Source organism: Elephantulus edwardii, unplaced genomic scaffold (genome assembly GCF_000299155.1).
Source record: "Elephantulus edwardii isolate Elephantulus edwardi_28Jun2011 unplaced genomic scaffold, EleEdw1.0 scaffold00168, whole genome shotgun sequence".
In the NCBI taxonomy this organism is placed as follows: domain Eukaryota; kingdom Metazoa; phylum Chordata; class Mammalia; order Macroscelidea; family Macroscelididae; genus Elephantulus; species Elephantulus edwardii.
Genome location: NW_006399918.1, coordinates 7,088,326 through 7,113,640, shown reverse-complemented (window position 1 = coordinate 7,113,640; position 25,315 = coordinate 7,088,326). Strand labels below are relative to the sequence as shown.

At 50.1% G+C, this 25,315-nt stretch overlaps 2 protein-coding genes across 2 annotated transcripts in view; both read left to right on the top strand.

The window, feature by feature from the left end:
* Positions 1–3,588: 3,588 nt before the first annotated feature.
* On the top strand, positions 3,589–19,053 carry PVRL4 (poliovirus receptor-related 4). The gene is made up of 9 exons (XM_006895477.1): positions 3,589–3,664; positions 12,524–12,883; positions 14,250–14,540; positions 15,654–15,774; positions 16,706–16,854; positions 17,100–17,256; positions 17,923–17,998; positions 18,420–18,494; positions 18,829–19,053. Exons 1-9 carry the CDS (start codon positions 3,589–3,591, stop codon positions 19,051–19,053), a joined length of 1,530 nt encoding a protein of 509 aa, XP_006895539.1.
* Positions 19,054–21,611: 2,558 nt separating this feature from the next.
* ARHGAP30 (Rho GTPase activating protein 30) overlaps positions 21,612–25,315 on the top strand; it is a 21,308-nt gene continuing 17,604 nt past the window's right edge. The window contains exon 1 of the mRNA XM_006895546.1: positions 21,612–21,723. Coding sequence (XP_006895608.1) covers positions 21,627–21,723 — 97 coding nt within the window. The 5' untranslated portion in view covers positions 21,612–21,626. The remainder of the gene's footprint in view (positions 21,724–25,315) is intronic.

The following is a 25,315-nucleotide window of genomic DNA, read 5'->3' as shown; positions in this document are numbered from 1 at the left end:
CCTACAGATAAACAGGATATTACTCACTAGCTTGCTCTCTCATCTACTCCCAGCCCCTGACCCATCCTCCCAGTCACTCTACTCCCCTACCCAAGGCCTTCTTACCTTAACTCCCTTCCTCCCTCCCCCACACATTCAATCTGACCCTCACTCTCACTCTTCTTCTCCCCCACACCACCCCACCCCACCCATCCCTGTCCCTCCCTGACTCACCTCCAAGTACCATTGACACAAACAAAAATTTCAGCACAACCCACACTAACCGGTTTGGCTGAAGTGTGCAGCCTGCCATCAGGACATAGATGAGGCTGTAAGCGGATGCCTGGACACATGCAGGTAATTAACATCCATAATTATGCACAGAGACAACCTCACACGTATGCATGGCATGCACACATAGAGCCACGTGGGGAACCCATAATATAGTGGGATATAGCATTTTACAGTCGCTCCTCTGTCTCTCTCTCCTGTTTGAGGACAGGGATCATGCTTGACGTGTTTCTGTCTTGTCCCTGGGAACAAAGCACAAAATAGTATTCAATAAATGTCTTCTGAATGTATGCAGGCATGTATAGCATTATGCCACTCAAAGAAATACACATGCTGAAGATGCCACCTTGACTTAAACTGTGCCTCTTCTTAGGGCCTAGAATGTGAGTGGGAGGAGGGTAGGTAGTGAGGCACGAAGAGAATAGGGTAATCATTGAGGAAGAATGAACAGAATCAGGGATATCAGGCATTGGCTTTGAAAGTCTTCCCCACCAATATTTACTCACTATCCCAACCTTGGGATAGCTCTTTCTCAGGTTTTGTTCCAATAGAAGGGAGGAAAGACCGAAGCACAAAGGCATATTCCGCAATAGCATGACCCTGTGAGGCATGCAGGATGTGGGAAGCAAAGAGACAGAGGGACTTAGAGAAAAATACTCGTTAGATTAGGGAAAGATCTCTATCCTAAGCAAAGGCCTGCAGTGGCTGGCTGGTTTTTAGGCCAGGGGTGCTGTAACTTCCACTTTAAGGCCACTTCAGCTATTTAATATGACCTGAACAGACCTTTAAAAATACATATTGGGCTTATCAACTCCTCTGGAAAGCCCTGACTCCTTTTCTGTGTCCAGTATGGCTAAAGTTGAGGATACATGTCCCCAGCCAGGGGCTTAGACAGAACATGGCAATTCCACAGGGAGGAATGTTTTGTGTCAGGCGTGACTGAAGGAGTTACAGAAACTGGAGACCCATCTTGGGCTCCAAATGCTTGCCTACCCCTACACCTCAGTTTCTCCTGTGGTTCCTTGGTTCTAATTCATTGGGAGGGGTGAATCCGTGGGAAGGAAAGGAGCTCCTCTGAAACCATGCGATAGGATCCAAGGTGTAATAATTATAATTATAACACAGGATGCTGCCCCCTCCCATTCCCCCTGGCCCTACCCCACCCCTGCCACAGCGGATCTCAAAGCGGCATCGGGGTGGAGCTGCTCCTCTGGTACAGATGGGAACTGAATCCTGCAGAGGGGAAGGGGCTCACCAGGCAGAGGTGGAGAGAAACTGGGGCATCTGGCACTGAGCCTGGCAGACAGCAGCCTTAGAGCTACCTCCCAAAGGAGCTTCCAAAGAAGTTACTACCATAATAATTTTTGAAGTTGGGGTCCTAGTACAGAGACAGGGTTGAAGTCAATGACACAGCTCTCATTCAGGATAGGATTCAGACCAATCAGAGTCTGCTTCACTGACCCTGCTCATCACATCATTTTCCATCCTGACATTCATTCATCTATAAATTCATGCCGTCAGAAACCATGCATTCCATTCCCATTCAGTGCTGGGATCTGGAGGAATGAGACCAACCCTACTTTCAATGAGTTCATAGACCATAGCATTCCTCCTGTCCCTCAATTTAACACGTTTACTGAACCCCTGGCATACAGCAGGCCTCAATCAATGTTTCTTGAATTGAAGCTTACAATTTAGTTAAGGAGATAAGATTGCACAAATTATGAGTGCGCAAGCTATAATAAAGGGACTAGCAAAGGCTGAGGAAGAACAGAAGAGAGAAAGATTAATTTGGGTGGGAGGAGTTAAAAAGACTTCATGGAAAAGGTGGCATTTGAGGTCAAATTTGAAAAAGAAAAAAGATTTCTACACATGAAGTTCACGGTGGAAAAATTTCTAGCTGGGATGACCCTACTTTCTGATCCCACCTGTCTAGAAAGAGTCTCTCTCCCTCTCTTTCTTCTATCTCTGTATTTGTAGTGTTAAGCTCCAGTCTGCAAAAGATCTTGCTCATTCATCACAAATTTTCAGGGGGTTCAGAGTCTACTCCCTCTCTCTAATTATCCCACCTGGACTAGTAGGATTTTGTGAAACTTGTTGGTTACAGTTTATGTATCAAAGAAACAGGGAAACATGTCTGAAAAAACACAAGGAAACGTGTCTGGAAAAAAAAATTTCAAGAATAGTTATAGGAGTACAGGAATAGGTATTTGAAAGTAAGATTGTCTTTGCAAAATCCAGACACAAAGTCCCTGACCAGAAATTGGCAAAAAGAGGTTCTGGAGATGATGGAAAAGAAATATTTTTCCTTTTCCACTGAGGTTGAGCTAGTGTATTTTGGGGACTCCTGGCAAACTAATAAGAAGATATTGAAGCTGAGAGAATTGGCTGACAGGGTACCCAGCTAAGGAGCTAAGAATTCGTTGTAGGGCTAACTCTTTGATAAGTCACTTGGCTTTTGGTGGGTGGGAGTGGAGTGAGGGGAGTGATCATCAACATTTCCTTTCAGTTAACTCTGAACTGACTCCTTGTCAATGGACAAGGATGTCCCAGCAGTTCCTAGTTGTGTGTCCTTAGGCAAGCCTTCAGTTTTATGATCTGAAGGATAAGGGTTGGGCCGCTACTCCCAGGACCCTCTTCAGTTCTGATTTCCTTGATTCTGCAGCTCCTAGACTGAGACCCTCCAGCTGACTGGGGGAGGTGACAAGGGCCCCAGGGAGGCAGAACGCTGGAAGAGGTGTGGGATGCTTAGCTTCCTTTCCACCCACAAGGGCCTGGCCCTGTTCATTCTGGCCTGCTGCCTTCCTCTTTGAGCCACCCTAGGCCTCTCCCCGGGCCTTGCCTCTCCCTTCTCAGCCCCTTCCACTCATTCTCAGGTAAACTCTGAGTTGAAGATGGGATCCCACCTCCCAGATCTTTCCCTCCTCCCTCGCTGGCGCCCATTAGCTAGTCCAGGCCGTGGGGGCGGTGGCTGCTGAGTCTCCTTGCCAGGCCCAGCCCCCAGAGACGCACCTGTTCTGACCTGCTGAGCAGGTTCCCAGGTTTCTGCCGTCGTTGTTGGCCACGGCGTGGGAAGCAGCTCTGGGGGAGCTCGGAGCTCCCGATCACGGCTCCTTCGGGGTAGCTGCGGCTGGGTGGGTAGCACGGGGCTGGGTCCCCGGGTGGAGACACCACTAAGCTGGGCTGGTGGGTAAGTTTCTGGGTCGGCGTGACGTCCTGCCTACTGGACCGGTGGGTGCCCTCTCCAACTCTAGAGCCGGCTCCCAGGGAGAACTCGGTGGAACTTCAGAAACCCTTGGCAGGTCTGCCTTTCAACTAATGCCCCTGTCCCTGGGAGCCGAGATGTGGGGCCCTGAAGCCTGGCTGCTGCTGCTGATCCTGGCATCATTTACAGGTAGGACTTGCCTGAAACATCAGAGCCCTTGCTTTGAGCCCAACCCAACACAAATGCAAACACATAGACTCGCACACACGTATACATATATTTTCTTTCCATTGGCTCTGGTCTGGACAACAGTCTCTTCTACCCTCAACTGCCAGCCGAAAGAGACTGTGTAACTCTTTCTTTTCATATTCCCTCCTTTCCTGCTCCCCAGGCCAGCCACTGCATCTGGGATCCCCACCTCTGCCAAAACTTTACCTAGGCCTGACTGACCCCTGAGGGAATATATTTGGTGGTCTACCACGGACAGATAAGGAAGTGGAGTGAAGGAGGATTTTGTTCACTCCAGGGTTACCTGGAGGCTTCTTCAGCCAGCCCCTGGGCTGCTGTCTGGAGCTGCGACTGAGTCAGGGCTGAGCTGGCTTCAGCAGTCATCAGGGTGTAGGAAGCAAGATGCCCCAAGAGTGGACAGGGCGTTTCTATCCCCTTCTCCCCTCTCCTTGATATCCCAGAATACCAGGACTGGAACCTGTTTGGGAATTGTACAGGAATGGGGCTCCTCACACTCTGCCCTGTCTTTTCCTGGGCACACGATTAGGGTGGTACTAAGGGGGTTATTTGGGTGAACAAGTTACCTTTTAGGTAGAATGTGATCTCCTTTTATTCTCTCCTGACCCTCTTTTTCAACTAGATACTCTATAGTACCTCTTATCACTACCTCTCATATATATATAAAATCCTATTGTCTTTGATTTGGTTTCAATTTATAGGGATCCTATAAAACAGAATAGAACTGACCCACAGACACTTCCAAGGCGGTAAATCCTCACAGAGGCAAAGCTGGAGGATCCGAACTGCTGACTTTCTGCCTAGCAGATGAGCACTGAGTCACCAGGGCTCTTAATGTAGATACAACAAAAACAGATGACAGAAATGTATCTTGAGAGTTAGAGTGTGTGTGTGTGTGTGTGTGTGTGTGTGTGTGTGTGTGTGTGGGAGACTACAGTGGGATGTTCCCCAAGGTAATGAGTGTAATCTTTCTCCTTGGGAAGACAGAGTACTGTCTGGATAGGACAGTAGGACAGTCGGACTCCCAGCTTTGGAATCAGTAGCGAGAACACCTCGGTGGTTCAGTGGCGCCCAGCTGTAAGTGCCCAAATCTGCCCCTAGGAGCCAAAGCTCTCAGGAGGAGAGCTCAGCTTAGGTGTGTGGGTTGGAAGGGGGTAGGGAAGCATCCCACTCTGATTTTATTGTAGAGGGTCTATGATTCAGAATACTGAACTCCAAGCTCTTCCATCTCCTCCCATCCTAATGTCTTAATTCCCATCTTCCAGACAACCCTTCTCACTTAGCTTAGGCAGAAAGGGTGGGGCCTGGCTGCTGGGGCCAGGGATCCCAGCAGTCACTTTCCTTTAGGAGCTACCCACACCTAAAAAATGGAGCCACAGTGTCTCAGGACTTGGAAGGGATCAGAGACCACTCCCCAACTCCCTCACATTTGACAGGTGGAAAAATGGAGGGAAATAGGAAAAATGACACCAGCAAGATTCTTACTCAGAGTTAGAAGCACAGTTAGGGTGAATGTCGTGATTTCCTGACTCCTAGTTCGTTAAAGAACAACACACGAGCCTACACTGAATGTGGCCAGGGTACTAGATTCTGATAATACAGTTTTCATTCATGTGTGCCTTTTCCATACATGAAACTTAAAAGAAGCCCAAAGAAGGGGAGTGAGAACCCCTCTTTGTGCTCAGAAATTGCCACTGATATCATCAACTCCAGGCAGCTGTGGGTAGGGAGGGGCTGCAGGATTGCCCCAGGAAACCAGTCGCTGCCTACTCCTCACAGAGCTTCTGGGGCAGCCTGAGGGGAGAGACTATGATCCCAGGTTCCTAGTTAGAGCATCAGATGGTCCTACAGGCACTATTACCCCCATCTGCACTGCTACCCTCATCAAGGCTCCTCTGTGTGTGGGATCCTCTCGACAGCCCCCAACAAGACAGAGAGTCTCATGCCCCTGAGAAAACCTTGGAGTGAGAAGAGTTCTGGATCCATTTCTGCTGTAGATTTGCTAGATAACCTTAAGCAATCAGGATACTAGACCTCAGTAAACCAAGAGGTTAACACCAGATGATTGCTGCGGGTTTTCCAGCTCTGAAATTTTATGGCTCTGTGATTAGCTGGTTCCTGGGTTGAGGTGCTGGGGAAGAGCAGTTAGTTTGGCTGTGGAAATACAAGGGGAAAGTGTTGGCATATCTCTCAGTGGGCACTAAGGGTCGTTTTTTTCTTGGATACTACCTTCCAAGCTCTACCTCAGATCCCACCACCTCCCAGCTTCTAGGCCATTAGGAGCCCTGAGCCCCAGGGCCCTGCCCCACCCCTGCCAGGGAGTGAAGCCCAGGCTTGGGAGGGGCCTCGACACCACTGGTTCTTTGTCTCTCCTTAATGGAATGAGTTTTCAGGTGAGGTCCCCTCCCTCTTGCCTCCCGGATGATCTCCTGCCCTGGAGGTGGGGGTATGTGTATGTATGTATCAATGGGATACCCCTTCAGTAGCATTCTGGTCAGGCATCATCAGAGGTCAAGGGGTTCTCTGAATTGTGAGTTTTGTCTTCAGAGGTTCAGGATCAGCTTTCTGACTAAGGTTTGTTTCCTAGAAAGGGAGGGGCCCTGTCCCTCCTTTTCTATTCCTGTTTACAGAGAGGGGTAGGTTCTTTCCTGTAGGGCTTACCCAAACCCAAGCAAGCCAGAAAGGGAGGCTGGCCTCCCTGCCCAAGGTGGAGAAGACTGGGAGAATCTCAGGGAAACCCTGTGGTCCCAGTGACCTTGGCCTTACCCTAGGATTCCAAGGGATTGGGGAAAGGAGACCCTAACCATGACGACAGTGGCAGGGGGCTCAAATCAGAATCCATGTCCCATCTTCTAGACCAAAGCCTCAGGCACAGTGAATGGGGTTCAGCTCTGGTGAGCAAGACCCATGAGGGAGGGGCTCTTCACTGACAATGTCTAGGCAAAGGGAAGAGGGAGGATGGTGTGAAAGCTTAATCAGGAGAAGTGAGTGGGTCTCAGGTCGGGATCTGGGAAGAGAGTCTAAAATGAGAAGGTACAGTTGAGAACAACCAGGCTATCCACCAAGCTTGCTGGAGGAAGAATGTGGATGGGCAATAGGGTCACTCTTACTGGCACAAGAAGCCTTGGGCCTCAGGTCCTCTCCCCACGGTTTTCTGAGCCCTGGCCCCCCAAAATCTGACTATGTCCTGAGAGCTAAGGTTGAGGCTATGATTTAGGGTGAGGCACAGGTGGCCACAGAAGCAGGTGGTGCTGGCAGGATTTGGGGGGGGGCTAGTATCTCCAGGAGGTTGGGATATGGCGAATTCTGGTTCTCCCACCCACGGTGTGGCTGTTATGGTGACTCAGCCAGGCTCAGACTCTGGCTCCGGGGGGGTTTAGGGGACTTATCTGTGCTGGGAGCTGTGTCTGGGCCAGAGCCGGGCTGCCTCAAGGCCTGTCCTCCCCCATTGTTCTCTGCTCTCTTTGTGATCAGTGTGGCCCCCCTCCCCAGGCGCTAATCTGCAGGTGGGCACTTTGCCCGGGTTGAGAAGCTCTCACTAAGCTGGGGGGCTTAGGACAATGGGGGGTAAGTAAGGGAGGTGGATGAAAGCAGAGAGAGAAACCTCTGGTTGTCAAGGTTCCTTAGCACCTCAAGGCCAAGGTTATGAGGGGGAAGGGTGGAAAGAAAAGGGTTGCTGGGCTGTTTCCATCACCCTGTGCTAGACAGGGGGCTTCAACACTCCCTTCCCAGGTTCCCTGTTAGCAAACTCACAGCACCCAGCAGCTCTCTGATGGGGGCTATAGGTACTTAAAGAGGGGAGGGAAGAGTTAACAAAAGAGGATGAGACCCTAGACAACTTGGACCCTCCTCCTCGCCCCAGGCAGAATCCCCCCTCCCCACTAAACCCACACCAGACAACACTTACCCCAGGCCTGGAGCTGGAGCTGGTTTTTCTGGTGGTGGCAGCAGCCAAGGCCCTGACAGAGATTCCCAGGGAGAGGCCTCCTTGGGGGGCCAGGGAGCTGGGGGGCCCAAGGGAGTGGCTGGTTGAGGGGGGCAATGGTGAGAAAACCTCTATTAGGAACCTGATGAGCAGGGGCAGAAAAAACTTTTGTTTTGTTCTGTTGGGGAGCCTTCAATGGCAATTTCCCATCACCTGGAGGGACAGTGACCTCATCTCTGGGTACCTCCACCTTGAGCCTGAGATGAATCTGCCCTTAAGTCTTGAGGTGAGGTGGGAGGGATGCTGGGCGGCCCTCCAGGCAGGTTGCAGAAGCAAAGGCACACAGCCACACACCACTGACCAAGAAAGGCCACTGAGACAGATATGCGGAAGGCAAGAGAAACCCACATCATAATATTTACTGTATGTGAGAAGTTCGAGGAGACATGAATACCTGCCATGCGTTGACTGTGAAGTGCACATGGAGTGGTGTCTGTGGCTCACGTTCAAGGGGACACCATCACACAGACCTCTCTCTTTTTGAACCCAAATAGTTACATTTGCTGATGAACCAACCCTTTAGACTAGTTAGCCCTTACCTACATGTGTCATTCAGTCAGGCTTAAAAGACTCATACTTTCGCCCTTCCTTCTTCTCACAGACTTAATGCTAGGACCCTTACACGCCTCCTTCCTCAAGCTTATAATCACGGAGATGCTGACAGGGAAAGGATCCTTATGAAGAGAACACCCCTTTCTCAAAGATGTTGGTTATCTGCAGCTGCCAGCCTCAGTTTCCCCTTCTGAGATGGGTGCTAACCTTACACAGAAAGGAGTTTGAATCTGGACATGGTGGGAGCAGCTGGATGGAGGGCCCCGTCTGGAAGCAGGCGGGGTACACAGAGGGCAGGGCCCCAAAGAGGCCCGTGGGGGCCTGGCCGGGGGTGGGAAGGCCAAGGGCAGGGATCCCGTCTGGCCAGTTGGGCCTGTTCTCTCCCTTGCGCAAGATGGTGGCGGCTGTGGCTAGGCCTGCTGTCGTGCGTGCGCACGGCAGCTTCTGAGTCACCAAGGCTCCTGACCGGCGTCCTGGTGCTCTCAGGAGGAGGGGAGCTCCCAGCAGGAGGGGCGGGGACGGTCAGAGGGAGGAGCACCTAGTTAACCAGAGTCCACTAGCCTCAGCAAATAACTTGCAGCAGAAGGGTCCAGAGGCTCGGTCTGACCTGGCCATCGCATGCCCGCAGGGTGACCTCACCAGGCAGGCAGTGTGTCTCCTTCGGGCTGATGACATCATCATGCTGACGCCTGGCGGGCACTGGGTAGGGGAGAGAAGGAAGCAGCCCTAGTCTGCTCCGGCCTGCGTCAATTTAGCCAGGATGGGCATTTTCTAAAGCCCACATTGTCTTGCACCTTGTGTATATTGTGTGTATTTGTGTGTAACAGCTTGGAAGAGAGTGCTGTCCCAGCCTGAGTTCTAAATAAATAAGGAATTTAGCACCAAGGGAGGACTTTGGGATAGGTACAGAAGGGACTTGCCTACTTTCCTGGGTTCCTCAAGGAAACTTGGGATGGGAATCTTGGACTCTTAAGTAGAATCATGGAGGACTAGGACTCAGGTCCCCAATCCCTGCTGTGCCTTCAAAAGGTATTTTTTGGGGGAAATGTGGGTGATCAGTGGTAGAAAGTGCGAGCAGTTGGTTGGTGTAGGACTGAGGGTTTGAAATAAGGCCAGGACTAATCTTTGGAAGGTTTAAGTGTTGTAGTGGGACATGGCTTGGGGCTCCTGTGACCGACACAGACATCAGTGCTGGAAACAGGGTAAACTAGAGTCCCCCATCCCACCCCCACCCCTGCCCTTCCTTGGCAGCCCTGCCCACTGCAGTGCCGGGCGGAGGTGCCTGGGAGGAGTGTGGTGGTTAGCTGGACTCCCAGGCTGGGCTGGGTGGAACAGACATCAGCTTAGGCAGGTCAGGGCCCTGGTATCCGGCCCTTCAGGTCTGTCCCGTCCCAGCCTGGCCCTCCCAGCTGCCAATAGCATCCTCCCTCACTCCACCCCTGCCATTAGGGGCACAGGACCCCCTTCCTGGCCCAGTATGCCTCAGTAGAACCCCCTGGTACATCTACTGGGTCTGTGCTTTGTATCTCCCTACACACTACTCTCCATCCCTATTCTTCCTTTCTCTCTAGTCTAGGGGTGCTCCTTGGCAGTGATCCCAACTAGCCAGCCTAGTCTGCCTCCGCCCAAGGTTGCCATGTAACCTCTCCCTGCCTAGCCCAGCCAGGACTGTTCATTCCTCCTCATTCTTCCTCATTCCCCCTGTCCTTCTTCCACCAGTCTTTCTCATTCATTCACCCATTCATTTAGTCAGTCCATAAACATGATTTGAGTCTCAACTATATGCCAGAAATACAGTGGTTTGAAGCTCAATTTTTATTCCAAACAAGCCTACTCTATTGAGGATAGCAAGGTGGGGTGTGTGTGTGTGTGTGTGTGTGTGTGTGTGTGTGTGAACTATAGGATTAAGTGCTAGGATAGGGAAGAGCACAGGGGAAAGGTGGCTGATAGTGTATGAGGTGGAGGGGCAGAGAAGACTTCCAGGAGGAAGTGATGCCTAAGCAGAGTCTTACAGAATGAGTAGGAGCTCTTCAGACAACAATGAGTAGGAGCTGCCAGACAGGGGGAGGAGGGCATTCCAGGCAGGTGTGCTGCGTGACAAAGGTGAGGAGCAGCAGGGTGTGTGAGGTGCAGGAATTACGAACTTGGGAGAACTGCTTGTTTAAATTCTAAGACAAGGGATTCTTGACACCCCAGAGTGGCCCTCAACTTCCATACTTAAGTTTCACATTTTATTCCATGACTCTCATTTATTTTATCCTAACCGTTAAGTTTTCAGACATTACTTCCTTAAAAGTTACTTGTTCTAGTTTGCCTTCATTTATATATCGTTCTAGCCAGTCACACAATTCTGTCCCATTTCCTCCAGGAACAGTTTTTCCTCTCCACAGCAGCAGCACTACCCCAGGGCTGCAGCTTCTGGCTCCTGGTCTTCAGTTAAACTACACATCACCACTTCCTCATGCCACTTTCTGGCTAAACCTTCACCAACTCCCTATTTTCCCCCTTTGAACTAAGAAACTAAACCAGGTATGAGTTGTTGTTCCATCAGGAGTTGGAACCACTGACACATAGCTGACTCTCCAGCAGGTTTTCAGAGGCTGTAAATTGCACCAGAGGAGGCTGTCCATCTTTCTTGCTGGGAGCAGCTGGTGGATTCAAACCTTAGAGTTTGCAGCATAGTTCCTTGCCACTAGGACACCAGAGCTCCTTGTGTATTGTTACAGTAGACTAGAGTATATTGGAATAGAATAGTGCCCAATAGGATTTTCTGTGGGGGATTTTCCAAAGCAGATCACCAGGCCTTTCTTCTGAGGCATCTCTGAATAAACTCCAACAGCCAACCTTTTGGTTAGCCACTGAACTCATTACCATTTGCGCCACCCAGGGAGTCCCTTTCCTGTTTCATGGAATCTGAATTCCCTTCCCTGCTGTGTAAGGTCCTCAGTGATGCCCCACCCTAATCCATCCATATTTTCCACTCCTGCTCAACATACACACCCTGCCTTAAATTCTCTCCTTGTTGCTCCCTGAATCCAACAGCTTCTTTACGCCTCAGTGTTTTTGCTCACTTTGGTCTGTCACCTCCAATTCCTTCCCAGGTCTCTCCTCTTCTTAATCCTCCACAGTTCCTGCCTAAGGCCTTCTCAGATGGCATGGGCCCTGAGTCATTACCCCAACCCACAACTGACCTCCAGCGTATGGCTGAGCACTGAATCAGAAACCATCATCCACATGTTTCTACATATGTCTTCATGTTTTCCCCCCTCCTTAACAGACCTCAGGTTTAATGAAGGGGCCAGGAGACAGTTCTTTATTTGAAAATGAGGTCTACATGATTAAGTGTCCCAAGTCTAACACCCTTGCCACCTGCTTGTACCCAGTCAGTGTACAAGATGCTTGCTCTGTGCATCTGGTCCTCATCTCTGGTTCTCGGATTCTAGCTCACCTCCTGCCATAGTATCATGCTGCATATAGTCTCTGGGACTCTCTTGAAACAGACTTGCATGAAGTCACCTATTTGGGTAGGGCCAATAAGTCAGCAAGATGGAGTCACTTTGGTTTCAACCTTACAAGTCCTTTCTATCTTTAATGACCTGCTCAATCCTGCCACACAGCCTTGATCCATGCCATTCCTCCCACATAGTACTTCTTTTCTCTGGGAATCTAGGCCTCTCATCTACAAACCATGCAAAGAATCTTTCTAAGGGCACACAGGGGCTCTTCTCACCCTATGGCCACTTCCCAGATGCCAACTCTTCTTAACCTTTGCTGTGACTTCTGGTCTTGCTTACCGAAAGCATTTGCTTGAATACCACCCACTCATCTCTTAGGTTGGGCCTTCTGTGAAAGTGGTTTGTCCTAGGCTTCCCTGTTCCTGTGCATGTAAATTCCATTTCCCTGAAAGGTCTGTAAGCTCACTGAGTTATCACTTCCCACCTTCCAATTGCTCAGGATACAATCCTGTGCTGGGAGAGGGATGTGGCTCTTCTATAAATTGCCAGCATGGCCTTAGGCAAGTCACTTCCTCCGTCTGGGCCTCAGTTTCCTCATCTGTTAAATGGCCATGATAATAACGCCTACCTCCTGGGAATGGTTCGTGGCTTTAATGAGGTAATGGATTGAAAGCGCTTTGCAAGCATAAAATGTTCCCGGAGTTCCGGAGTTCCTTCCGGCTGCCTTTGCTGTCATTATCAACATGAACGAGTTTTTGCCCAGATCTGGCAGCGCCCCTAATCCTGGCTGCCTCCGTCTGCCCCCTGCAGGTTGGTGCTCAGCAGGCGAACTGGAGACTTCGGATCTGGTGACTGTGGTGCTCGGCCAGGATGCAAAGCTGCCCTGCTTCTACCGTGGGGATCCCGATGAGCAGGTGGGGCAGGTGGCCTGGGTTCGGGTGGATGCGTCGGAGGACTCCAGAGAGCTGGCGCTACTGCACTCTGAATATGGGCTGCACGTGAGCCCGACCTATGAGGGCCGCGTTGAACGGCCACCGCCCCCACGGGACCCCCTTGACGGCGCCGTGCTCCTGCGCAACGCTGTGCAGGCAGATGAGGGCGAGTACGAGTGCCGCGTCAGCACCTTCCCCGCCGGCAGCTTCCAGGCGCGGCTGAGGCTCCGCGTGCTGGGTAGGTGGGGTCGGCTGGGCAAGGTGGGGGCGGGCAGTGGGGAGGGGCCTCGAGTATGTGTCAAGGCACCAGAAACTCAACGCGCGGTGGGTCTTGGTGAGGAGAAACCAGAGGCAGAGGGAAGCAAATATGGACAGGAGAGGACAAAACAATAAAGTGAAAGGGTCACAGGGTTTGAAGTAAATTGAGACATCCAGCTCAATTTCTCACCCATCCAGAAATTCTCTCCAAATGACTCCAAGTTTGAGATAGTTTCGTCAGCCTTGAGACTCCTGTGAGAAGAATTCATTGAAGAGGACGTTCTTCTTTGTGTGGAATTAAAATCTCCCTCCATTACTTTCAGCACTGAAGCAACATGATGAGGGCTTATTCTGTCTTCTGCAAAACAGCCTTTCAAAGGGCTGAAGACTTTGGTCATGCCCCACCCAAATCTACTCTTTCCCAACCGAAATATTCTAGTTTCTGCTTTAGTTCCACCAAAGCTTCCTTTGCCATCCAGGACCCCATACTTGTAAAATGTGGAACCCAGGTGTGGGCACACACAGGTCCATCTATGGCGTGGCCGGTGCGTGCACTAATACCTTGCTAGATCTCACCTTCAGTGAAAGTGATCTGAGATCACAATAGTCTTTTTGGAAAAATTGTGGTAAAATATATATAGCAAAACATTTCAACGTGTAAAGTTCTGTGCACAATCGCTTTATAAGACACCACTACTTTTACTGAGGGCACTTGGGTCAATGGACACCCTTTGACCTAGAGTCAAGTTAAATTTCCCCCACTCCTTAAACTGTTGATGGTGTAAAGATAAAAATGTAAGCCTTTATCTTTTCCCTTTATTTGCATGGAAATTAGTGACACCAGTCATGGAGTAGAAAACCTGAGTGTGGATCTAGGTTTTATCACCTAATAGCTGATGACCTAAGACAAGTCAATTACCCTCCTTGAGCATCAGTTTCTTCACCCTTAAAGTAGAAATAATAATACCCACTTCACTGATTTGTTGACAAGCTAAAATGAAACAATGTTTATGAAGTGTTTAGCATAATGCTTAGCATACAGTAAGAGCTTAATAAGTGACGATTATTATGATTATATAGATGTTATTTGGTTAGTTTTTTAAATTACTTCATTGGTTTATTTATTTTTTAAAATGACCCATGCTCACTATAAAAAGTTCAAGGAGTGGAGAAAGGTATAAAGATAGAAGTCACCTGAAATTCTACCACTCTTTTGATCTGTTTTGGTAAAGTAAGAGAAAGAAAAAAGGTAGGAAGCTTATACCTGCACAAAATAGAGATGGAAGTGGGCTAGGCTTCTTTTAGGGCTTGTGCAGACCCCTAACTTTGTCTTTCTCCACCTGCAGTACCACCCTTGCCTTCTCTGAATCCTGGCCCAGCACTAGAAGAGGGCCAAGGCCTGACGCTGGCAGCCTCCTGCACAGCGGAGGGCAGCCCCGCTCCCAGCGTGACTTGGGACACAGAAGTCAAGGGCACAACCTCTAGCCGCTCCTTCAAGCACTCCCGCTCCGCCGCTGTCACGTCAGAGTTCCACTTGGTGCCCAGCCGCAGCATGAATGGACAACCACTTACCTGCGTGGTGTCCCACCCTGGCCTGCAGCAGGACCAAAGGATCACTCACATTCTCCAAGTGGCCTGTGAGTACTGGGATGCTTGAGTGGGGACTCCCAGGGCCTCTGAGAGGATTAGTGAGACCTCATGAACTGCACATTGAGGGGTTAAGAAGTACATGGTGTCCAATGCCAGATGTCCTTGCCCAATTGTTGAGACTTCTCTCAGCCTCAGTGCCTTCATCTTTAGTCAACCTGTTTCTCAGGGCTTTTGGGAGAATGGGATTGAAACAATGTTTTAAAATGCCCTTTAAGTTTGTTGTTGCTGGGTGCTGTTGATTCTGCCTGTATTAACCTTATGAAACAGCATAGGAGTGTCCCACAGTGTTTTCAAGGCTTTAATGTTTATGGTATAGATTGCCATATCTTTTTTTCCTTTAGAAACACTGGTAGGTTCAAATTTCCAGTCTTGATTAGCAGCCGAGCACTGAACTCTTGTGCCATCAGCGCTACTTAAAGGCTTGGATACAGCTAAATTTGGGACAAGCCATAGTATTTGCCAGCTGTTGGTTAATCTTGTTAGGCTTTAATTTATTTTATTTTTTTTTTTTGTCAGCAAAATGAATTTCATGGCTAGCTTTGCAGGGTTCTGAGGAGAGTTAGAAACCATGAATTCAAAGTATCTCTCATCGTGCTTAGCATGTAGGATGTGCTCTGCCAATGCTAGTTAGTTTCCTCAGCAATAGACTTTGAGCCATTGAGAAGTTAGGACTGCTTTCTATTCAGACCTCCTTGGCACAATTATCGACCTTCAACAATTGTTTGTTAGAGAAATGACTGCCTGCATATGTTTGTTAAACCTTAAAGAGTTAGGGAGCACCTGTCCTGTGAGCAGCACTGTGGTTGGCACCACGGGGAATTGAGAAAAACGGTGACACAGTTGCTGCCCCATGGGACTTAGAGAATCCTTGTGCAGGTAAACCAGTGTGGGCTCTGAGCCTAGAGAGGGAAGGGAAGTGTGTGGCCAGGAGCTGTCAGTTAGTTGGGGCTGGGCTACAGACTTAGGTAGCTGATGAGTAGGCTGGTGAAGGGCAGGGGGAGACTATTCCAAGCAAGGTGGAGCCTCAGGCAGGACTCTTTGAAGAGCAGTATGACCGAAAACATCTTTCTCATTCTTTCTCCTCCCACCTCTGATTCCAGTCCTTACTGAGGCCACTGTGAGAGGCCTTGAGGATGAAACTCTGTGGCGTGTTGGCCGGGAAGGAGCTACGCTTAAGTGCCTGAGTGAAGGACAGCCCCCTCCGTCGTACAATTGGACACGGTGAGGCTCAGGCTTGGGGACAGGACTAGATTGTGATCCTTCCTTCTTAGGATCAGAGTCTACTCATTATGAGGCAAGGATAGTGTATTCTGAGCCCCAGGTAAATTGAGCACCTGTTCAGGCTAATACAGGAATATGCACAGGGTCACCAGGAAATTGAGGGTAAATGGTCATCGGTTAGAAATAAGTTAAAGAAACTAGAGTGCTGGAGTCCTTGGCTTTTCTCCTATTCTTAAAATGGTGACATCTGTCATGGGATTCAGATACTAATAGCCTATAAAATACATAAGGAAAAAATGTGCAACTGAGTGAAATTGTTAACCCAATATATACATCATCCGTGAACATGGCCAGCACCTCTGAAGCAACCGTGTTACTCCAGAGCAGTTCCCTCAAGGAAACCTTGGCATTTGTCCAGGGTCTGAGTGTCCAGAGAATCAGGGAAGGGACAGATGCCCACGACAAGCAGGTTTTCATATAAGGTTATACATATGGCCTTGGGCCTATAACTATGCTTATGTTCTCTGCCATGCAACATCACAGGTGTTGGAGCATGCAGTCACATTTCCCCATATATCTGAGCCCACATAGGAGTGGAGTGGCCTATTGTGTAGATTTTATAACATATGTGTCCTATGATAGCCCTGTTCTGGTACCCAGTGCTGGATGACGTGATGCCTGTGGGCGCATGTGGGATGGCACGCGTGTGGATCTTCCCCGAGTGTGTGTGGGGGGTGCCCGGGTCAGGCTGGGCGGCAGAGAGAAGGGGCCTCTGCCTAGACCTGCCTAGGGGAGGGAGGGGCACCGTGGGAACAGCCGGCGGCTCTGGGTGACGTCATGGGGGAGGGAGGTGGAGAGCTGCCCAGGCACGTTGGGTGGTGGCAGCCTCAGCCCGTCCCAGCGGGCACCCATCAGCTTCCCTGTCCTTCAGGCTGGACGGGCCTCTGCCCAGCGGGGTCCGAGTAGAAGGGGCCACTCTGGGCTTTCCCCGACTGACTACTGAGCACAGTGGTACCTACGTTTGCCACGTCAGCAATGAGCTCTCCTCGAGGGATTCTCAGGTTGTGGTGGATGTTCTTGGTAAGCATTGGAAACAGAACAAAGAGCTCTGGGTATAGGGTCTGCTGGGATTAACAGGAAGCAGGACAGAGGAAGTGACTTGGGAAGGTATTTCATTGTGGGGACCTGGCCTATATGTATTAGGTGTGATTTGGCTAGCGGGTGGTAGGGATGTGTATTGGGAGAGCAGTGAGTGTGGGACTGTGGAAACTGGGGCAGCTGAGAGATCTGGCCATCCCCCTCAAACAGTGGCCCATTTCTAGCAGACCCTCAGGATGAGAGTGTGAAGCAGGTGGACCTGGTGTCAGCCTCAGTGGTGGCAGTGGGTGTGATCGCTGCCCTCCTGCTCTGCCTTCTGGTGGTGGTGGTGGTGCTCATGTCCCGATACCATCGGCGCAAGGCTCAGCAGATGACCCAGAAATAGTGAGTACTGGCTGCTCCTTGGGTGAGTAGGGGAAGCTAGAAACCAAAAGGAGGCAAAACAAGAGGTGAAGCTGGAACGAGGAACAAGGAGAGCTTGGATGGCCTGGCTTCAGGGAAGCTAATGGACCTGAGAAGTGGGCAGGGTCTTTCCAGAGGTGATACACTTGGGCCTGGACCACAGCTGGCTGAGGGAACTCTCCGCTTGTGGATCTGATAGATGTACTTGAGTTTACCAAATACACACACTTGTGGGTGCACATGCGTGCCAACATTCTATTCTGACCCCTCGCACATATACAACCCACTGCTATCGAGGGGATTCTGACTCATAATGACCCTGAAGGACTGAGCAGAACCGCCTCTAGCGTTCCCAAGATTGTAAATCTTTATGGAAGCAGATTGCTTCAACTCCCTCCGTTGGAGCAGCTGGTGGGTTGATACTATCACACTTTTGATTAGCAGCTGAATGCTTTTACCCACAGTGCCAGCACAGCTCCCACGACACACAGGTTCTCAGCAAACACCCCCAGCCATACCGCCATCTACAGGCACACACTTGGATGTGCAGGCCTTGAGCTTCCAGCTTGTTACCCATAGGCTAGGTGAGGCTGGGCTTACCTTAGCTACCACAACCCTCAGCTCCTGTCAAATTGGTGTCTTTCCTAGTGAGGAGGAGCTGACCTTAACCAGGGAGAATTCCATCCGAAGGCTGCATTCCCATCATACAGATCCCAGGAGCCAGGTGGGTGCCACGTGTGGGTGCGTGAGTGGGGTTTGGCCACACCGAAGTTTGCTTGTGCTTTGGGCCCCTCTAACAGACCAGGAGTACCAGGTCTGGCGTCCTCCAGGTCTGACTGCTGACTCATAGCTGGGGCTGGGCTGGGAGTGAGGTTAGAGAAAGGAGCGTCTTTGGGTCTGCTGAGGTCCCTCTGAATGGTTCCCCCCTTCAGTTCCAGCCTAGAGGCTGCTCTGAGAAGCCACTATCGACACTGGTTCTGGGGTGGGACTCGGGTGGGGAGGGTATTTGTGTCAGGGAAGAGTGTGGACTTGTGAGGCTGGGGGTCAAGTGATCAGGAAGGAGGCTGGTGGAGGACAGAAGTGAAGAGGCTGAGGGGAGGATGCTGAGCTCTGTTCTAATCCCTCCCCTGTGTCGGGCCCTGCAGCCGGAGGAGAGTGTAGGGCTGAGAGCCGAGGGCCACCCTGATAGTCTCAAGGACAACAGTAGCTGCTCTGTGATGGTGAGGCCCCCGGCCCCACCGGTGTCCCCACCACTCTTCAGGCCCCTCTCCTGGTCCCAGATGTGGTGTCAGCAGCCCCCTCACCAGCCCCTTTCACATCAGCTCTGGCTTTCACTGCCCAGCCCGCTCTGCTTTGCTCTGTGCTTCTGTCTCCCTTCCCCACGCCTATCACTGCTGCCCAGCCCCTGACCTCTGACCCCCAGAGCCTCAGAGACAACCCATATCCTTGCTGTGCCTGACCTTGAACCCTGCCCTGCCCCACTGCCACCAGCTCTATCTGACCACTCTCATCTTGGCTCCTGATTTGCTCTCTCTCTCTGCCTTCTGTCTCCAGAGTGAAGAGCCAGAAGGCCGTAGTTACTCCACGCTGACTACAGTGAGGGAGATTGAAACACAGACTGAACTGCTGTCTCCAGGCCCTGGGCGGGCAGAGGAAGAGGATGATCAGGATGAAGGCATCAAACAGGCCATGAACCATTTCGTTCAGGAGAATGGAACCTTGCGGGCCAAGCCCACAGGCAATGGCATCTACATCAATGGAAGGGGTCACCTGGTCTGACCCAGGCCTGCCTCCCTGCCCTAGGCCTGCTCCTTCTGCTGACATGGGGATTTCAGCTCATCCTGAGGGCCTCTTAAATATCCCTGTTTTTTAAGGAAGATGCTCCCCACCCCACTGACTGCTCGACCTTTTCCTCCAACCCTTCTGGGAGGATTCTCCTGGCTGAGTCCTTCCCACATGAGTGCAGGCCACTGTGTTTGCGTGTGCAGTTGTGTTTGTGTGAGTATCGCTGCCTGCGTGTGCCTAGAAGGGTGACTGTGTCTTGTGGATATGACTTGGTGTGTCCCTGCTGTTAGGTCAGTGTCCCCGTGAACTATGGTATGTACCTGCCTCAGGGTTCAGGGGGCTGTGTGGGAAATGCTCGGACTTGTGTGCTCTGTGTGTGTGTGATCTCTGCCTGTGAATGCAAGTATTTTCCTCAGACCCTAGAGCAGTATTAGTGATGCAGAGGTTGGAGGCGAGAGATTAAAATTGGAGGCCAGATCCAGGTGTGCGGGCATAGCTGGGCTGGAACCTGGCCTCCTGAATTGGAGGAGCCGGGCTCCCCCTGACCTGGGAACAGTCAGAGAAAAGGTGAAAGAGAAAACAGACACTTTGTTTCCGATTCTGCCAGAGGCTCCAGCTGTTACAAAGTCCTCTGCCCTCTGGTGGCCTCTTGGCCTGCTGTGTGTATATATTTTCTGTACATAAGCCTGTACAAGGGAGGTTCTTTAAGTAATGCTGTTATAAAGCCTCTAGGAAGAGAAGACATTTTTGGAAAGAAAAAAAACCAAAAAACAAACCCCAAACCCTTAAAACTGTTATTTACCTGGACGCTTGTTACTGGAATTGTTTACAGTTCCACCTTACCCAGAAATTCCTCAAGGCTAGACTCTCTAGAGCTCCATCGCATGAGGTCACGTCCTGTGGCTCTGAAAGGGGCTCTTTCTAAGACATGCTGTTCGTGGAGTGTGAATTTAGAGGCTAAGGTCAATAGGGCAGGCTTATTGACCCTAGTGGCCCTTCGGCTCTTCCCTTAGCCTTGTCTCTAATATCACTTCTATCCAGAGTTGTGACCCTCCGGGGAGTTGCTGGGGCTTGGTGACAGGACTCCTGGTTCAGCGGTGGCGTGGGGAAGAGAGGATGTTGATGACAGACTGAGGGAAGATAGGGGTCTAGTTAAGGAGAAGGAGGTGCTTGGGTACAAATGCCTCCTTTTCTTCCAGGGCTTCCTGCATCTATATTGGAGGGCCCTTTGGGCAGAGTCCCTAGTTAAGGGCTGAGGTTAGATGAGATCTATTTTTACCTGTTCGCCTGAACACACACTCAGCCAGAACACCTAGATTTCGTGTCCATGCCTGCTTGGCCTGGAATCTGCTGAGTTTCTGGACCAAAGGAGAGACTCTCGTCTGCTTCCTAGTGAGCCGAGGACTTTGAATTGAATATCCCATTTCTACGGTGTACATTTTGTGTAAATATGTGCATATTTGTACATAAAATGATATTCTGTTTTTAAATAAACAGATAAAACCTGTTATGCTTCCTTGCTGTCTTCTCCCGTGGCTTGTGTAACCTTGAATTCTGCTGATCTCTCTCTTAACACGACCTTCCTTGTCTCTCCAAGTAGAAGAGAAGTTAAGATATATGTAGATGGGAGGGAAAGGGGAAAGACTTGGCCTCCGCAAGACCCTCAGTCCTCTTTCCAAGCCCTCCACAGCACAGTGGAGCTGTGGACATCCAGTGGCTTAGTGAGCAAAGTGTTTTAAATCCTTTATATTGTATTGGAGTTTCATAACCACAGCTCTTTAAGATAGACAGCGGCATACCCTTTTTACAGATAAAGAAACGGAAATTCAAATAAGTCACAGAGTGTTAGAGCTGAGAGGATTGGAAGATCGTCTAATCCACCCTCTTCATTTTCATAGATGCGGAAACTGAAGCTCAGCAAGGTAACGTGACTTGACTGAGGTGATAGGCCTGTTGGGGCAGAATGTGAGCATCCTCCCTTCTGGGTGTGTGTGCACAGTCCTGTGCTGCCTTCCTTCCAGGCCTGGGGTCCTCACTTCACACCCCAGAGTTCTGCTGTCTCAGGGTGTCAATCACCTAGCATATCCTGAATGCCATCATCCAACCCCAGGGCTCTGACATCACTCCCCCTGACCAATAAGCGCAGTCCAGTCCCAGAAATGAGTGAGGATGTGAATGTCAGCTACCTCCACCTCCCCCACCCTAGGCCCTGTGGTTGCAAAGATGCTTTAACAGGAAGCGGGTTTGAGGAGCTGCACAGCTTCCTGCCCCCCCCCACCCCAAGAACTGAGTGGGGTGAGAAGGGCGAGTGCCAGGCTGGGCCACGAGACATAGCTTCTCGCCAGGGTCCTGGCAGCTTCCTCTTCCACAGCCACTTCCGCGTGGCCGGGGCCCCAGAAGTAGGAGTTGCGTCCTGTTGCCCAGGCCACCCTCCACCCCCAGTTCAGAGCCCTGCCCCCCTGGGGCTGGGCCAAACCCAGAGGTCGGCTTGGGACCTCATGGGGGACTGGTAGGGCAAAGGTCTTGGGGGATAGTAGTGGCTCAGCCAGAGCCCTGGAGCTCCGGCCATGAAGTCTCGTCAGAAAGGCAAGAAGAAGGGCAGCTCGAAGGAGCGAGTGTTTGGGTGCGATTTGCAGGATCACCTGCAGCACTCAGGCCAGGAGGGTAAGGAGGCCAGCTCTGAGCTGCTGGGGGGTGGCATGGGTTAGAGCAGGGAGCTTCTCCACTAGATCTAGTCCCAGGACTGAAGCAGCTTCACGGTGCACCTGGGGTAGGGACAGTGGTCCAGGGTCACAACCCAGCAGGCCGATGGGTGGCAAGCAGGAAATGTGGCTCACTGAAGAGTGTCTTTGTGCAACTGCTTGGGAATGGGTTTGCTGAGGAGTTGTTGATGGTTGCATTGAGCAAGCACTGAGGGAGAGGATAGAGAGGTGGGAGAAGTCAAAGCAGAGGGGACGGAGGTTGGGGATTGAAGAGGGAGCTGAAGGGACAGATGTAGAGGAAGAGTAACCAAGAAGCAATGGACAGTCCTTGGGTTACAATGAAAGGTGACAGGCAAAGGGCCTTAGATCAGAAGATGGTACTTGGGGAAGATAGGTTTCCTAGTGGAAGAAAGAGATTGTTTAGGGACAAGGTTACATGGTCTGGACCTCCTACAGTCTAGCTGATCCATAGGTGAAGATCTAGGGTGAGGTTAGCTCCCCTGCTTTAGTAGTCTTTGTGTTCTCTTGTGCAAAAGAGAAACAAGTTCAAAGTGGAGGGTGATGGGAGAAGCTGCCGACATGGCGAACACAGGAAGAGTAAAAGCAGTGGCTAGAGTCTGGTTTGAAGATGGGGCTAGAGAGCACAAAGGAGGGTGGGTGTGAGAACTTTCTGTAGAGCCTGCCCAACTCTCTTCCTGACTTGCCTTGTAGTAGGCTTGCAAGCCGAGGAAGCCAGCAGGGCTGGAGACACTACAGGACCCACCACTGTGCCTGGTGTGGAGTAGCCACTCAATGTTTCTTGAGGAAATTTGAAATTGAACCTTGGTATCCTGGCAGCCCAACCCAGCTCAACTTGTTTTTGGCACTTTGAGCTCCTCCCAGAGAAGGACATGATTCTTTTCCCCACACCCCACCCCAATCTGTCATTTCCTCTTTGTCCCCTCTTCTGCTCTGGGACTGTAGCGCCTGCAGTGGAAGGAGGTGGTGGTGGTTCCCAGCTCATTTCCTGCTCCCAGCCCCGCCCCTGCCTCCCCAGACACCTCCTTCCCTTTTTCTCCTCCCCAGAGAAGGCCCCCATCTCCATTGGCCTCACATAGCGGGAAAACCCAGGCCTCGAGAGTCTTACACAGTCCAAATGGAGCTACACTGAGGCTCTTGGCTCTACAAAGTAGACTTGATTCAGCTGCCAGTGCAAGATTTACTCCTCTTCAGAATGATGATTGTTGGCCAACGGCCATATGATTTAATTGGGCCTGATCATCTCTCAACTCTTTGCAAATCCTCATCCTGGCATTGCCCTTCCCTCTGGGCCACTTGCCAGCCTGATCTTGAATCACTGAACCCACAATCAGCCAGACCCCACTCCTTTAAGTCTTTTGACCTCTATTTGTCTTCCCAGCAGGGAGAGGTGTGCTCTTCAGAGGGGAGAGACGTCTGGTTGTTAGGTTCTGACCCTGGTTGAATTCCACAATGATGGAGAAGTGTCCTCTACCCTCATCAGAACCTCACCTGAGCCCAAGATTGGAATGATCTTGGGCACTAGATGCACAGTGTCAGCCTCCCCTGCTTCACCTCCCCCTGGTACACAAAGTTGGAAAACAGAACAACTGGAGCTTGGTGATGGCTTCTCTAGTTAACTCAAGACCAAACAAGAAAATGAAAGACCAGGCCAGTGGAGACATGTGTGCTCCTGGTTCATTTATCTTACCTAACCATCATCGGTTTCTATTTTTACCCCCTTACTCCATATCAACCTCCTCTCCCAGTTCTGTGCTCTCAAGTGGGTCTCTTCTTACCCTAAATTCTGAATTTTTGAGTTCTTCCTGTGTCTAATCCTTGTATATTTTCTTCCTTCTTCAAGTGTCTAATTCTCCAGGTCTCTAGGTTTGGGACCCTCCCTGACCTAATTCCCACATCCTTGATCATTATTATTTTTTTATTCTAACACCCAACACTCTCTTAACTTTTATTTCTGATATCATCTCTTCGTTCTCTATCTCCTTGACTCCTAGCTCTCTGACTCCTGACTTCTTCTATTGCTTTAACCCATTTTCTCTGTGACTCTGATTTCTTAAGCTCTTGAACATTTTCTTTAAGGGTCTTCTCAGGAGGTTTGAAATCAAAAGAGGACAGAATGGGGAAGACCTGGTTTGGTTGCTGTTCGTGGAAAAAGAACCTGGGGGTTTTAAGTGATGATAGACTCGTTATGAGTCAGCAGACAAATGTGATGGTCAAAACAGTTGGTATCATCTTAGGCAGCTAAGAATGGAGCATCAGCTCAGACAACTCCTTGCTTGATCATGTGCCCTAACTCTGCATTCAGTGCTGAGGTCCCAAGTTTGAAGAACCCGGAAAATGGGAGCAGGTCCTAATTAGGTTGTTGTACTGTAGGCCCAAGTTTGATGTGAGGCAAGAGAGGTGCCTAGGGTGCAAAATTTGAGGAGCACTTGCTTTCAGGGTCATGTGAGTGCCCTAGGTGCCTTACCCTTAAGGAGTTGGCACTTGGGCAACGCTGAGAGTGAGTGCTTCCTTAAATTTTGCACCTCAGTTGCCTTCCTTGTTTTATTTTAGTCTTGGCTTTGGTGGGCAAGAAGGTGAGAGGTCTGGAAACGAGGACGGTTTAAAGATAATGGTGGATGGATTTATTAATTGTTTTCTCCTCATTCTGTATTATGCTCTTGGACTGCCAGAAACACAAACAGTTGTGTCTTGGAAAAAGTGCAGTCATGCTCCTTAGAAGCAAGGATGATGAAACTTCATCTCACATGTTTTAGGCATGTTGCTAGAAGAGGCTATTCTTTGGAAAGGGACAACATCATGCTTGAAAAAGTGGAGGCTCAGGGAGCTCTGGTGACCTAGTGGCAAGAAGCTGCATTGCAATCCCGGAGGTATGAGGTATAAATCCCACCAGATGCTCTGTTGGAGAAGGAGGAGAAATATCCTGCACCAGTCAGATCCGATTTGAAAGTGCACACACACAAAATAACAAAAATTTTAAAAAAAGAAAAAGTAGAGGCTTAGCAGAAGAGAAGAAGACCCTCAGTGAGAATGATCCACAGCAATGTGCTAAAATGTGTCAGAGATGGTGAGGATGGCACAGGATAGGACAGGGTTCAGATTGGTGTTCAGAGGGTCATTAGGAGTCATACTCAATGGTATCCAACAACAACAATATTATGCATTACCTCACTTTATCCATAGAGAGCTTGGGATAACTTTCAAAACTCAAAACTTTCTGGAAGATAGAATAAGTGACTGAAGGAATTTGGATAAAGCAAAAACAATAAAGTTCAGATCAGAATATGTCAGGTATTTCTACATGGTTCTTGGATAAGAGCTCTGAGATTCCTAGCAGTTAAAGTAAAGAGCTAAACATAATCAGGTACAAGATTAATAAAGCTTATATAGATGTTAGATGGATCTTGGCTGAAAGCAGGGAATACCAGAGGAAGGTCTATCTGTGTTTCATTGACTATGCAAAGGCATTTGATTGCGTGGATCATAATAAACTGTGGCTGACTCTGAGAAGAATGGGAATCCCAGAACATTTAATC